The sequence below is a fragment of the Melanostigma gelatinosum genome, assembly GCF_949748355.1.
Source record: "Melanostigma gelatinosum genome assembly, chromosome: 12".
Classification (NCBI taxonomy): Eukaryota; Metazoa; Chordata; class Actinopteri; order Perciformes; family Zoarcidae; genus Melanostigma; species Melanostigma gelatinosum.
Genome location: NC_136645.1, coordinates 1,179,165 through 1,194,874, shown reverse-complemented (window position 1 = coordinate 1,194,874; position 15,710 = coordinate 1,179,165). Strand labels below are relative to the sequence as shown.

At 40.8% G+C, this 15,710-nt stretch overlaps 1 protein-coding gene across 1 annotated transcript; it reads right to left on the bottom strand.

Annotated features, from left to right (window-relative positions):
- Positions 1-4,933: 4,933 nt before the first annotated feature.
- nphp1 (nephronophthisis 1) lies at positions 4,934-14,153 on the bottom strand (the record flags this gene model as incomplete). Its single annotated transcript, XM_079280699.1, has 20 exons — positions 4,934-5,337; positions 5,465-5,509; positions 6,047-6,120; positions 6,928-7,040; positions 7,135-7,234; positions 7,757-7,833; positions 7,992-8,074; positions 8,992-9,102; positions 9,187-9,261; positions 10,106-10,234; positions 10,739-10,833; positions 11,113-11,200; positions 11,332-11,377; positions 11,780-11,886; positions 12,077-12,178; positions 12,277-12,463; positions 12,614-12,750; positions 13,161-13,221; positions 13,309-13,379; positions 14,088-14,153. 20 exons carry the CDS (start codon positions 14,151-14,153, stop codon positions 5,074-5,076), a joined length of 2,031 nt encoding a protein of 676 aa, XP_079136825.1. The 3' UTR covers positions 4,934-5,073.
- Between the last annotated feature and the right edge of the window lie 1,557 nt (positions 14,154-15,710).

The window sequence follows — 15,710 nt, the reverse complement described above, 5'->3', positions numbered from 1 at the left end:
ACTACAGAGCAGAATCACACTCTTTCTGATTGAACCAATCTATGAACTGTCTGAAACAATGGATATCCACGGCCCCAAATGGGCCCCAAAAACTAAGCCCCCCCTTTCTTTGAATCCTAGAAACGCCCCTGGCAACCACCTATTTACACAAAAAAAAGTGATTGTGAGGCAACTAATAGAGCATTTATGTGGGATGTAAGAGGAGCTTCCTCCAGAAGACACGCTGTTGTTCCCTGTGTGAAGCAAGAAGTCAACGTTGATTTACGTAAATTCAGCATTTCTGGAGTTGTTTTAACCCAAACAACGATCTTTTTCAAAACCTAACTAAGTAGTCTCAACCGAACTAAGCAGTTTAGTTGTCTCAACCTACCTAAGTAGTCTTGTTGTCTCAACCTAACTAAGCAGTTTAGTTGTCTCAACCTAACTAAGCAGTTTAGTTGTCTCACCCTAACAAAGTAGTATTGTTGTCTCAACCTAACTAAGCAGTTTAGTTGTCTCAACCTCACTAAGTAGTCTTGTTGTCTCAACCTAACTAAGTAGTCTTGTTGTCTCAACCTAACTAAGCAGTTTAGTTGTCTCAACCTAACTAAGCAGTTTAGTTGTCTCAACCTCCCTAAGTAGTCTTGTTGTCTCAACCTAACTAAGTAGTTTAGTTGTCTCAACCTAACTAAGCAGTTTAGTTGTCTCAACCTCACTAAGTAGTCTTGTTGTCTCAACCTAACTAAGTAGTCTTGTTGTCTCAACCTAACTAAGCAGTTTAGTTGTCTCAACCTAACTAAGCAGTTTAGTTGTCTCAACCTACCTAAGTAGTCTTGTTGTCTCAACCTAACTAAGCAGTTTAGTTGTCTCAACCTAACTAAGCAGTTTAGTTGTCTCACCCTAACAAAGTAGTATTGTTGTCTCAACCTAACTAAGCAGTTTAGTTGTCTCAACCTAACTAAGCAGTTTAGTTGTCTCAACCTAACTAAGCAGTTTAGTTGTCTCAACCTCACTAAGTAGTCTTGTTGTCTCAACCTAACTAAGTAGTTTAGTTGTCTAAAGGCTCGTGCTCCTGCAGGAGCTTCATCTAGCAGCACAAAGTTGTTTAATCATAATCTCATCTTTTTATTTTCAGCCTGCACTTGAATAAAATTATAAACTAAAATTGTAGTTTTTATAATTTTATTTTAAGTTTTTTACGATGTTTTAAAAACCTTTTAACTCTTTATCAGCTAAATGTAAATCTTTTAGATTTTGGAGTGTTTGTTCAAGGCTGAGATGAATGGAGGAGGGGAGGTTTGGGTTTGGTTTGTAGAAGGATGGGTCAGGACAAACATGCAGATGAAGTGGTTTTGGAGAGAGAGGAAGGAGCGGCTGGATTACAATTGATCAGCTGTTCAACTCTAGTTTCCCAGAAAATAACTGATCCAACCTGCAGGAAGTCACTGGTCCAACACACAACATGCACACACACATTTATGTTACATTTAACATACTGTACATCAGTTTTGTACTGTGTGACAGCTTTCATATTAACAATAAGACACTTGTACTTCTGTATAAATACTTTTTTATGTACTTTTGTTGTACTTTAGAGGAGAAAAAAATAAGTGTTTTACTGGAGACAACTAGCTACAACTCTACATCAGAAAGCTAAAGAAGGTGTGTTTGAGGTTCCTTACTGGCTGACTGCCTTCAGATTTGAGCCAACGGGCCGTTTTAAAAAGGAACCACAGAACAGTGAGTCACGTTGCTTTGTTCTGCAGTCACGCCGTGAGTCAACCTCTTCAGGCTTCAGGTCAGGGAGGTGTGGAGATAAAGGTCAGCGACAACAACCTGAGGTCTGACAGGGGGAGGAGCTTGTTCTTCAGTTTAAACACTTTGGAACAAAAAGCAGAAATGTCTTTTATTTTGTTAAGTTTATTCAGCTGTATTTATTCTGTTTGGAGGGATAACCAGTTAGATGACCACGCCTTCCAATTTGATTTTAATTTTAAAGCATTACTATGCTGATGAAGTAATCTTCACTGATTTAAAACTCATCTTGTGAGTTCTAAAGCAAACAGCCAGGACGTGTCTTTAGAAGTGAACATATCAGCATTAATGCTGAATTCATATCTTCATCTTTTTTGTTTTATCTGTACATGTACAAATATTTAATGCCGTGTCACGAAAGCTGAACCAACAACTTTTTTTTCTTATCAATTCAAATAACAAGTAATTCTTAATAAACATAAATTCTCGTCTAAATGACCTTAAATGATATATTTATGTGTTCTGTGCTTTCATATGTTTGATTCCAAGAAAACAGGGAAATGAAAAAACATTGGATTTCTACTGTTACCAAGTTTTACATATATATATTTTATATATTTTATATATATTTTATATTTTATATATAATATATTTTACACCACGCTTCATAGTTTATACACACAAATAAATGGTTCCTGAAATGTTTGGCGATTCTGTTTTAACAACATTTTGAACCGGTTTCCTGTTTCAAACCTGTTTTTCTTCAGTTAGTGTGCGTTGTGTTCAGAGAGACACACCTTAAACCTCCTCCACTGTGGATCTGGTTACAACACACACACACACACTTCCATGGGAACCCCTTGTCAGCTCTGTCAAAATAAAAAAGGCTGTTTGTCAGCGTCAGGTGTCGTTACACACAAACGCACACACACACACACACACACATGCATTGTCTTTTAAATCCTCAATGTTAAAAAGCACACGTTTGTTGTCCATTTAATAAAACAAAACACAAATATATATTCCTGCTGGTTCCAGGTGATCTGACCTCTGACCTCAGGAGACACACACGCTTTACCAACATTAAACATCCTCCATGTCCGAAAACAGAATCCTCAAGAGTTCATTCTGACAAACACGACTAAACTTCCAAACTTCCCGAATCACCATGTAAACCAGTGACACGCACACACACACACACACACACACACACACACACACACACACACACACACACACACACACACACACACATGTTTCTATGAAGCAATAACTGCTCTCAAGTTCAAGACTGTCCGTCACGAATACAAGATTCCATCCACGAGTATGAATCTATGCAGAGATGAGAGAAGCGACATTGAACGTTAATGCCATTACTGGTAATATTTAACATTGCCGTATATATATATATATAGATATATATATATCTATATATATTGTAACGTCTTCAGGCAGCAGCAGCCACACTGTCAAAATGTATTACGAAATTTTCCAGTTTATTTTTATTCTTTCCATAACTTGTAATGAATGTTTACTCATTTAAACAAAAAACAGCCCACGGCTTCCTGGATCATCTTTCCAGCTCCGGTCTCCAACTATTCCCTGGAAACTCCCACTTTCCTCTTTCCTCCTCCTCCTCCTCCTCCTCCTCCTCCTCCTCCTCCTCCTCCCCCTCAGACACAAAGGTCCTCCTGGGGCACAAAGAGGAGGAGGTGAGAGGTTTTCTGTCTGTGGTTGAGTCTCATTCCTCCACCTTCAGCTTCATATTCAGAGATGATCAGATGTTCATGTCTCTCATTCAGGAGTGTTTCCTGCTCATTCTTCACCATTTAAAGGGGCATTAAGTGATGAAGTGAACAAATTAATTTCCCTTCAGGACAGAAAGCACTTGATGATTAGGTCAATCAAGTCATTGATAAGAAAAACAATTTTATAACAAACTTCTAGTCAGCGAAGAACATTTTGTATTTGACATTTTATAGACATAAAGATTTATTGCTAGATTTAAAAACAGAGTTATTAATGATGAAAATCATTGTTTTAGTGAAAATGGAACTTGTGAGACGGATGCTAATGCTAATGCTAATGCTTTGAGGCACAAGCTGCTCGTTTCACATTTGCTCACTTTAACTGCAGCAAGTGCTTCTTATTGTTTACCGATATGAACTTTGTTTTATTATGTTTTATTACCAATGCTTATTGTGTGCTTCATTGCTAATCTTTTTATCATGTGAAATAAAATGCATTATTAGTATTATCATCAGCATCTTTATGTCATGCTATGTTCATTTATTTAATATATTTTATTTTTTTATTCCATCTCCATCTGCCTAATTATATAATGTTTATATGATACATGTTTGTCTCACTCTTTGCTCAACAGCTTTAAATATGAATAATAATGATTGATCAGGATACATTCGACGTGTTTCTGTGTTTTGTCTTTTGCTTCCTTCATGATATCATGTTACCGTGACAACAACACCAGGGGCACCATCGCCCTGGCAACAGCGCTGGAATGTGGAAATGCAAGATATGCAGGATATCATGTGTGTGTGCATGTGTGTGTATGTAGGTGTGTGTGCGTGTGTGTGAGTATTAGGTGTGTGTGCGTGTGTGTGAGTATGTACGTTTAGGTGTGTGTGTGTGTATGTAGGTGTGTTGTGGGTTAAATAAATATTTTGTTAGTTTTGATTCTTGAAGAAAACATTTCTCTCTTTAAAATAAATAAATGAAAACATTTAAACTCTCACAACTCGAGCAGAATAATCCTCTTTAGCATCGTCTCAGTCATTAGGAGATCCAGATCTTCTAATCTGTCTCTTTCTTTTTCCATCCAGACTGCAATGAATCTTTAGCTCACATTGTGTGTGTGTGTGTGTGTGTGTGTGTGTGTGTGAGTGTGTGTGTGTATGTAGGTGTGTGTGTGTGCGTGTGTGCGAGTATGTAAGTTTAGGTGTGTGTGTGTGTGTCTGTGTGCTGAGAAGCAGCCCCTGGTGTGGTGCTACTATCCTTAGTCAGGATAACGTGGTGTGTCTCTCTTCTGTAAAAGTCGATCACATTTCATCGAGTCTCTTAATTCTAGTTTATGTTAATTGGATGAATGCAGCAGCTCAGTCAGGTAAAAAAAAAATGTTTATGAGAAAATAGAACAATAACTAGCAGCATAAAAACATGCTAATAATGTCACTTTTGGTTCAATTGTTACAGAAATGTGTCTCATGTTCTACTGTAACCTGTTCACTTCATTCATAGACAACAAATCCCAACAAACAGACCTGAAACCAACAATTATTCCATATTAAATACGAAGATGATCCTCCAACTGGACCTCCCTCTCTACCGCGCTGCACGGAGGAGGTCAAATGTCAGCTCTGTGATGTCGAAGGCCAGATGTTGACGCGTGGCGTCCACAAACACCTCGGGGCCCGCGGGTTCACCGGGTTCTCCGGGTTCTCCGTTGGCGTAGATGACTCGGGCCCGCTGCTCCTCTGAAGGCGGGTCGGCCCAGCGGTGGCGGGGCAGCGAGGGAGAGTGGAGGAGGAAGTAGACGGAGGACGTGTAGACTTTGAGGAACTCGTGTTTTAAGAAGGACGAGTCTCTCTAAAGACACAGGAGAGGAAGAGTTCAGATGATAGGCGATAGCAGGGAGCCTACAGTTTAGTCAGACTGTAGGCTCCCTCTACAGGTCAGCACTGGTATCACACGCACACACACACACACTCTTGACCTTCTGAGCTCTGCTCATGTTGTTCTCAGCATCCCTCCAGACCCTCTGAAAGAATAACACACCTCTTATTTATTTTAATATTGAGCACAGGTTTTATTGAGTGGTTGTTGTTTTGTGAAGGTTATGAATGTATTCAGGATGTCTGTATGAAACAGATGAGATGTGTCACACTGTCTGACGAGCTCTGAACACTGGACAGATTTAATTTCTGTCAATTTAAATTACACAGAATAAGATTTGCTTATAATAAGAAGTTTGCTATAAATATGAGAGCAAGGCGGATAAAACGGCTCGTTTTTCAAAGCCGAGTTTGTGAAAAGTATCACTGGAATGTTATAAAAATTCTCTCTGTTGTTTGACAGATAAGAGTTACTTTATAACCGCTAACAGATAAAATAATGTGACGGTTAAAGTTAAACTGACTGCTCAGACAATTAAACTCTGGATCCTGTTTCAAAAGCATCTTAGTTTAGCAGGAGTGAGTTCCTGGAGGAAATGCAGACAGTTTTTAACACAAATAATGGTGAATACATTTTGTTCACATATAATTATTAATAACAATATTATATTATAACTACTGACCCTGAGAGCATCCAGCAGGTCCGGCTGGTCCAGCAGCTCAGGGAAGGTAGAAAGAACGGGACTGAAGATCAGATCTGAAAACAGAGATAGAAAGATGTGACGACATCCTAATAAACCAGGAGAATATCTGACGTCCTCATAAACCATGAGAATATCGGACGTCCTCATAAACCATGAGGATACCTGACGTCCTCATAAACCATGAGAATATCTGACGTCCTCATAAACCAGGCGAATATCTGATGTCCTCATAAACCATGAGAATATCTGACGTACTCATAAACCATGAGAATATCTGACGTACTCATAAACCATGAGAATACCTGACGTCCTCATAAACCAGGCGAATATCTGACATCCTCATAAACCATGAGAATACCTGACGTCCTCAAACCATGAGAATATCTGACGTCCTCATAAACCATGAGAATACCTGACGTCCTCATAAACCATGAGAATATCGGACGTCCTCATAAACCATGAGAATATCTGACGTCCTCATAAACCATGAGAATACCTGACGTCCTCATAAACCATGAGAATATCTGACGTCCTCATAAACCATGAGAATATCTGACGTCCTCATAAACCATGAGAATACCTGACGTCCTCATAAACCATGAGAATATCTGACGTCCTCATAAACCATGAGAATATCTGATGTCCTCATAAACCATGAGAATACCTGACGTCCTCATAAACCTGGTGAATATCTGATGTCCTCATGAACCAGGAGAATATCTGACATCCTCATAAACCATGAGAATTCCTGACGTCCTCATAAACCATGAGAATATCTGATGTCCTCATAAACCAGGACAATATCTGACGTTGTCCTCATAAACCATGTTACCTGGTGTTAGGATGAAGGTGAGTGTTACCTGCGTTCTGCATGGTCGGTCTGTCCATCAGCAGAGAGTCGGCCTGAAGCTGTCGGTGAAGAACCAGCAGAGGAACGCAGCTCAGACAGTGAAGAAGAGAGTCAGGGAGGAGACTGAGGAAATGAACAGTTAGTACACACACACACACACACACACACAGTAATGATTTACTGTTTTGTTAATAAACTAATGAGCTCTTTCTCTCACCTGAGCTGAGTTCTGGTTCGTCTGTTGGAGGATTTTAACTTCACGATCAGTTTGGGCTGACGTCTGTTCTGAAGCATCTGATGGAACACACCAGCTGGAGCTGAGAGGGGAGGAGACATGAGAGGAGACAAGAGAGGAAACAGTAGAGGGGAGGAGACAAGAGAGGAGAGGAGACAAGAGAGGAAACAGTAGAGGGGAGGAGACAAGAGAGGAGACAGGAGAGGGGAGGAGACAAGAGAGGAGAGGAGACAAGAGAGGAAACAGTAGAGGGGAGGAGACAAGAGAGGAGAGGAGACAAGAGAGGAAACAGTAGAGGGGAGGAGACAAGAGAGGAGACAGTAGAGGGGAGGACACAAGAGAGGAGACAGGAGAGGAGAGGAGACAAGAGAGGAAACAGTAGAGGAAACGGGACAGGAGAGGAGAGGAAACGGGAGAGCAGAGGAGTTGAGTTGGACTACAAAGATACAGCATTCTTGCAGCACTCTAGTGATTGTTCAACAACAAAGACAACAACTCCCATGATCCCACACTCCTTCATGACGTCATCAAAGTGCGTCTTTGTTATTGTTTTGATTGACAGACGTTATAAACTGACGTCTGCTTGTTAAACTCTTCTTCTTACATCCTCTGGTGGCTGAAGCCTCCTTCACCACCTCCTTCTCATAAGGAGTCCCTTCATTCACCAGCAGCTCACAGGTCCTACACACAGGTTAGATTATCAGAGATTATAGATTATTACAGATTATAGATCATTACAGATTATTATAGAATAGATGTGAACATATAAATGAGCAAAAAGGGTGTACAAAAGGATGAACTGCGTGCAGCGATATATGTGTGTGTGTGTGTGTGTGTACCTGTTGGGGAGAGGGTTTCCAGTGTCGTCGGTCAGTTTGAGGAAGGACCAGCCACAGCTCAGGTCTCCTCTCTCACCTGTGGACTAAAACACCCGGAGGATCTCAAACACTCTCTGCTCTGTGTGTGTGTGTGTACGTGTGTGTATGTACGTATGTGTGTGTATGTACGTGTGTGTGTGTATGTACGTATGTGTGTGTGTGTGTACGTGTGTGTGTATGTACGTATGTGTGTGTATGTACGTGTGTGTGTGTGTGTGTACGCGTGTGTGTGTGTGTGTGTGTACGTGTGTGTGTATGTACGTATGTGTGTGTATGTACGTGTGTGTGTGTGTGTGTATGTACGTATGTGTGTGTATGTACGTGTGTGTGTGTGTGTGTATGTACGTATGTGTGTGTATGTATGTGTGTGTGTGTATGTACGTATGTGTGTGTATGTACGTGTGTGTGTACGTACGTATGTGTGTGTATATACGTTTGTGTACGTGTGTGTGTACGTACGTATGTGTGTGTATGTACCTATGTGTGTGTATGTACGTGTGTGTGTACGTACGTATGTGTGTGTATGTACGTGTGTGTGTACGTGTGTGTGTATGTACGTATGTGTGTGTGTATGTGTGTGTATGTATGTATATGTGTCTGTGTACGTGTGTGTGTTTGTGTGTGTGTGTGTGTGTACGTGTGTGTGTGTGTGTGTGTGTGTGTACGCGTGTGTACGTGTGTGTGTATGTAGGTATGTGTGTGTGTGTACGTGTGTGTGTGTGTGTGTGTGTACATGTGTGTGTATGTACATATGTGTGTGTATGTACGTATGTGTGTGTGTGTACGTGTGTGTGTGTGTGTGTGTATGTAGGTATGTGTGTGTGTGTACGTGTGTGTGTGTGTGTGTGTGTACGTGTGTGTGTATGTACATATGTGTGTGTATGTACATATGTGTGTGTATGTACATATGTGTGTGTATGTACGTATGTGTGTGTGTGTGTGTGTGTGTGTGTGTGCTCACATTGCGTATGAAGGAGACTCCTAGTTCAAAGAGGATTCCGAGGTTAGGAGACTCTGACTTGCAGCGAAGGAAACAGTCTCCGTCTAGGAGGGACGGCAGGACGCCCGTCATCTGGAGGAGTTAAAGATTAAAGATTTAGTTATTTCATCTCCTCATGTGTGTCCTCACGTGTTCATCAGAATAATGTAAACATACTCGAGGAGAGAAGCTCCAGGTTTTGGGGTTCTTGGAGTTGTAGGTCGCCCTCACTGTGTGGATGTTACTCAACACCTGAAACACAAGAACAGATCATCCTATGAGAGAACGAGAGAGGAACAATGTGCGTTATATCATTTAGTTTGTGTCATGAATGAATAAGAGCTGAGTCACGATTGTTTCCAACAAGTCAAGGAGACGAATCATCAACTGAAACACAGCGACAGAGAGAATTACGTAACTTCAGCAAATAATAATCAAACCAACAACATTTATTAAAACGGTTACACGCTGCACAGACAACAGGAACACTCCACCTGAGTTCTCCTGGGGAGGAAAGGAAGCACGAGAGGAAACAGGAGGAAACGAGAGGAGAGGAAACAGGAGGGGAGAGGAGAGTAAACAGGAGGGGAGAGTAGAGGAAACGAGAGAGGAGAGGAGAGGAAACAGGAGGGGAGAGGAGAGGAAACAGGAGAGGAAACGAGAGAGGAGAGGAGAGGAAACAGGAGGGGAGAGGCGAGGAAACAGGAGGGGAGAGTAGAGGAAACGAGAGAGGAGAGGAGAGGAAACAGGAGGGGAGAGGAGAGGAAACCGGAGAGGGGAGAGGAGAGGAAACCGGAGAGGAAACGAGAGAGGAGAGGAGAGGAAACAGGAGGGGAGAGGAAACAGGAGAGGAAACCAGAGAGGGGAGAGGAGAGGAAACAGGAGGGGAGAGGAGAGGAAACAGGAGGGGAGAGTAGAGGAAACGAGAGAGGAGAGGAGAGGAAACAGGAGGGGAGAGGAGAAGAAACTGGAGAGGAAACAAGAGGGGAGAGGAAATGATAATAATGAGTGAACAAACATCATTCAGTGAAGTTTCCACGCTGCAGAGACTTACAGGTATCAGGAAGTAAAACGCTGCTTCACAACAGAAACACACCTGAGATCCATCGAAGGCACAGAGACGGACGTGTCGGCTGAGGACCTGAACTCCGACTCCGGGAGAAGGAATCATCCTGCAGCTCCACAGACTGAAACACACACAAGTCCTGACCTGTCGGGATCGAACCTACAGACAGAGAGACGTTTCTGTTCAGGGAAGTAATGTTCATAACACAAACATTCATCACACACACACACACACAGGCCCTCTTCAATGCTTCATGTGTTGAAGCTGCATTCTCTCTAGTGTCCACCAGGGGGCGACTCCTCTGGTTGTATAGAAGTCTATAGAAAATGACTCTACTTCTCTCTTGATTTATTCCCTCAGTAAACATTGTAAACATGAGTTTATGTCTCAATCTCTAGTTTCAAGTCTTCTTCAATACAGCATGATGTTCATTTAGTACATTATGGTCCATTTAGAGTCACACAGACCATAAAGCAGGGGATGCTTTAGGGCAGGGCTACAGTGATTGACAGGTCTCTACCAGAGACGTATACGCCGTCTCTACGTCACTCCTCCTCAGTCCAGATATGGTCACTTCCTGGTCACTGGTTTCGGAAAAAACAACATGGCGACGGCCATAATCCAAGTTTAATGTCACGTTCGCGCCGGCTGTGAGAGCCTCACCCTGCCGCTGTCTGGATCCAGGAAGAGGTCGCTGAAGGACAGCTGTGATTGGCTGAGCTCGGGCTGAATGTAGTGACTCCCTCTGTATGTTTTACCTGGAAAAAAAAAGACACAAACTATTATAATGAAGAGTTGAAGAAGTACTGATACTGATGGTAGAAATGTTCTCTGTGATTGGTTCTGAAGACGTCACGTAGAACCTGGGAAATTATGGTGATCAGACTTTTACAATTCTCTGACATTTTATTGACAAAACAGTAAAAATCAGCACCTGTTGGCCTGTTAGGTTGGCATTCCTTATTAAGTGTGTGTGTATATTGGTGTGTGTGTGTGTGTGTGTGCGTATTTAAGTGTGTGTGTGTGTGTGTAATGACCTTCCTCCACCAGCAGTTTATTGAGAGATGACGGTCTGAATCCTGAAGGTATCGCCCCCATCGCAGAGAGCACATCTGTAGTATCAATCTGTCTCACACACACACACACACACACACACACACACACACACACACACACACACACACACACACACACACACACAATGTATCGCATACACAATATCAAATATTGTGTGTTTAGTATTTGTTGATACTTACCTCAGTCAGAGCTTTTCTCACGGTGCTCCAGTTGGAATGTGGAGAGCTGTTGAACAACAGAAGGATTCAGATCAAATTGATTGAATAATTCATTTCATAACTTCATAATAATCATTTCCATTTAAAGGACAGCGTGTAGGATCTAGAGTCCTCTGATATCCACGTAGGGAGTCCGCAATGTTCTACGGTGGCCCAGAGCGGACAAACCACACGCTGGTGGAGGAGCTGGATGCAGTGTGCCTCCTCACCACTAGATGTCACTAACGCCTTTTGAATATTGCACAATTTAAACAATAAAATAAAAATAAACAAACATAACAGAGATAAATATTGTCACAGTGCAGGAAGAGGCAAAAAGCCAACGGGGCTTATTTGAAGCCTCCACCTATATAATGTTTAAATATTACAATATTACAGAGAACATAAGCAAAAAGTTAAAAACACAAACCTTTGTTCCTCTTGGTCATCAGTCAGTTCTTCCTCCTCTTCCTCATCGTCATCGTCATCATCATCTTCATCATCGTCATCGTCTTCATCGTCAACACCGGAGCCAATCTGAAAAGTGAGTGGTTTAAATCACCGATCGGACACCGAGCTTTTCCTTTGTAAAAACATAAATGTAACAAATAAATACAACGACATAAATGTAATGAGATGTATTATTTGAGCTCAAACAGCGGCCATGTTGGAGCATCTCTAGTTTTAACCGGTTTACAGGAACAACAGGAGGTTTGAGGAGCTTCACCTTCAGGTACGTCTTCGGGACGACTCCTCTCTTTCCGTTAGCGTCCTGAGCTAACCACCACCCGTCTGCTGTCCTCCTGATAATCCTCAACACCTCCCCTCTCTGAGAAACAGCAGGCAGACATGTGACTTCACTCATGTGTTACTCACAAACACACTTCATTGTAATCAAACAAGTGTGTGAAACAGGAAGTGCTTCACCTGAACCGACAGATCTCCTTCCTGTTCTCCTGTGAAGTCGCTGAGGGCCGTGTAGACGTGAGGGTCCGACTGAGAGGGAGGCTTCACAGCTGGCTTCTCATCTTCATCTTCATCCTCATCATCCTCATCGCTGCTGTCTTCGTCTTCATCGTCATCGTCCTCCTCGTTATCTTCCTTTGAGACGGCGCTGTGAATCACAACATGGTAACATGATAAACAGATGCTTCAAAGTTCAAATGAACTGGATGTGACTCATTGAAAAAGGCATATATATGTACTATATCTATATATATATATATAGATAGATAGATAGATATATAGCACACAGGAGACTGACCCTGCAGCAGCAGAGCTGGGTCCCGGTGGTGAGAGCTCCAGAGAGAGGCTGTTCACTTGCTCCCAGATGTTCTGCAGTCGTGTCTCCTCTTCCTGCTTCCTCTGGTCGTAGTTCCCCACCGGAGCCGGCTCGTCCGCCTGGAAACCCAAAGCAACAAATCACCACAAAGACCTCAACGTTAGAGACCAGAACGATACACAATACAGGGAGTTCCTAATCCACTGTTGTATGTTCTCTATTATCTTATTAACAATGTACAGTACTGTGTTACTTTGTCATATTCCTGATCACTGAGAGGATCACTTCTCTGCCAACAATAAACTAAAATCATCACTCTTTTAATAAACAACAACTGAATCCAAATGCTGTCTTCATTTGGAAAACATAAACTTGAATTGGGACCATAAATAAGTTCAATTCACAGGATAAAAACAGCTGATATAAGTCAAGCAATAGTACAACAGACATGAATAAATATGACAAAGAAGATATTAAATAACAACATAATAATCCACATGTTGACAGACAGTAAAGCACTGATAATAACCTTCGTCAGCTTCATCAGGGTCCTTTGTGTCTTCTCTACCAACATCTGCAGTTCTTGACATCTGAAAAATCAGACCTCAAAGCATCACTGAAGAAAAAGAGACAATTAAAATATAATAAATCATAAATGGCATTAAATCACTCTTCACCTCCGGAATGCTTCCTCAGTGGATCCATCCCGACTCTGCACCTCCTTCACCTCCTTCACCAGACGGTCCACCTGGATTACAACAAACACAGGAACAGACGGATAAAGAGTTGTGTATTTTATGTATACTGACACATGTCCCATTTATCCCACTAACATGTAATTTATCCAAAATATTTTTCTGAGTTATTACAGAAAACATACCAGACTTGTGTATTCATGTATAAATACTCTAACTCACTGAGGGACTTTTATCTTCTATATTGTCAAAATACAGAGGAACATCTACTTTATCATTATTCATCAAAGATATCTGAAAAGAGCTTTAATCAGCAAAGATTTAAAACATTGTATTTAATGCTTCTCAACTTGTAAACAAGCTTCTATGTAAATTGGTATTAGTGTCTCATCTTAAAACTCTGATGAACTATGCAATCTTTGTCTTTAACTTCGTTATGTATGACTATTAACATCTAATAATGGTAATATAATATATTTAACAGTGTGTATACTTGATGTTTAATAAAAACACACACCCGTCTTCATTTAAACATCTGGCCTTTTTAGTGTTTAATGTTGTAAGTCTACATCCAGACTGAGCTCTTCACTGAACAACCCATGAAGCATTTCTCTGAGTGTGTTACGATTCGGTATTCACAAAAACGAATTATCTTTTACTTTTACCTGTGTTTACGTCACTCATCTTCAGTCATTTGTGCTAGCGCGAGGCACTTTTATCTTTAAAATAAGACACAAAGAGTTCTTCATTCTGTTACTAACCTGTTTCTTTATCTCGTCCACGTCTCTGTGGACCAGCTGCATAGCTCCTTTTGTTTTTGGTGGCATTTAAACGCTGTTTTACGGTATTAGCAGACTGCCTAGCTAACGTTACCTGCTACTTAGCTGCTAGCTGCTAGCTGACGTACACTTCCAATGGTCGCTAGGCAACCGGTTTCCTCTTCAGGCTCGGGATGACAGGAAACTATAGATTGAATTACTTAATTAATTACTCTAATAAATACACTCTGTATTTCTTGTTTGTAGGATAACATAACTAAACATGTGTTGTGTATGTGAGTTATTTTATTTTTATATATATTTATAGTTTAGTTCATTTTTACGTAACCCGGATGTAGCTGCAGTTGGCAACACATTACCGCCACCTACTGGACCGGAGGACGCATCGACATGTTAGAAACCTCCTTTCTGCTTCTATAATTATGTCAATTTTCTCTGAATTCCCTTTTACTCCACCAGTACAGTTAACTGCCATGTCTCCCAACATTTAATAATAATAGTAATAGTAATAATAATAATATCTGCTTAAATTTCCTATTTTCACTGCAAACACTTTATATTTGTCATGATACCTCTCCATAGAGGATTTTCTAATGTTACTGTTTCATCCGGTGTTACGGTAAAAACGGTGACCGGAAACAGATTCTGAGTCTAGTCCCTACTAGAATGAAGGGTTTTTATTTATTGAACACACATTCAGAAAACATACAAGATCTTACAGAGAATACAAACATGAGGCCTAAAACATGATACTTTATAAACACTGTCAACATAAATTAAAACAAAGAATAAGGGGGAATTATAAAATTATAAACAAATCTTTTTTTGCTATTTTACCAGAGTACTGGGGTTTAATTGATGATGAAAATATTTGTAAATCATTTATAATCCAAATAAAGATTATAAATGACGGCTTCGTTTTTCTCCACTTGATACAGTGAATATATTTATCCATAAGATTAATCATATTAATAACATTAGAAATAGATGAGTTTAAATGACCCATTCAGTTTCCAGTAATGACTGTGTTGCTGCTTGAGTGTTGATCATGTTGTGGATGATCAGATGGAGTTATGATGGGAGCAGTCGCCCAATTGCAGATTCAGCTTCAGCAAAACCTTTGTGTTCAAATCAGCCCACAGGAGTTTACAAGGCAGGCGTCCTTTCTCACAACACTGACCTGATGCATCAAGTGGATATGTTTTGCTGAACACAATATTATGCATTGGTCCTCTACATCCTCTAGTCTAATGAGCATACTTATAAACGCACTGTTACAACTCCTTCATTGTGTCATATTGCTTTTCGGAGAATTATGACAATAAGTTCATAGTAGATGCAGAAGTACACTTATGTAGAATATATTATGTTGAACATTGTTGCTCCTGGATGGATCACAGCCAACCCAATTATGTTCAACACAGCTCCATGTCCTTGGTCATGGAGCCACAGCACTTAATAAACTTATATAACTTCAAATTTAATTGAAAATTTAATTGAGAGAGAGAGACAGAGACACAGAGATAGCGAGAGACACAGACAGAGAGAGAGAGAGACAGAGACAGAGACACAGACAGAGAGAGAGAGACACAGACAGAGAGAGAG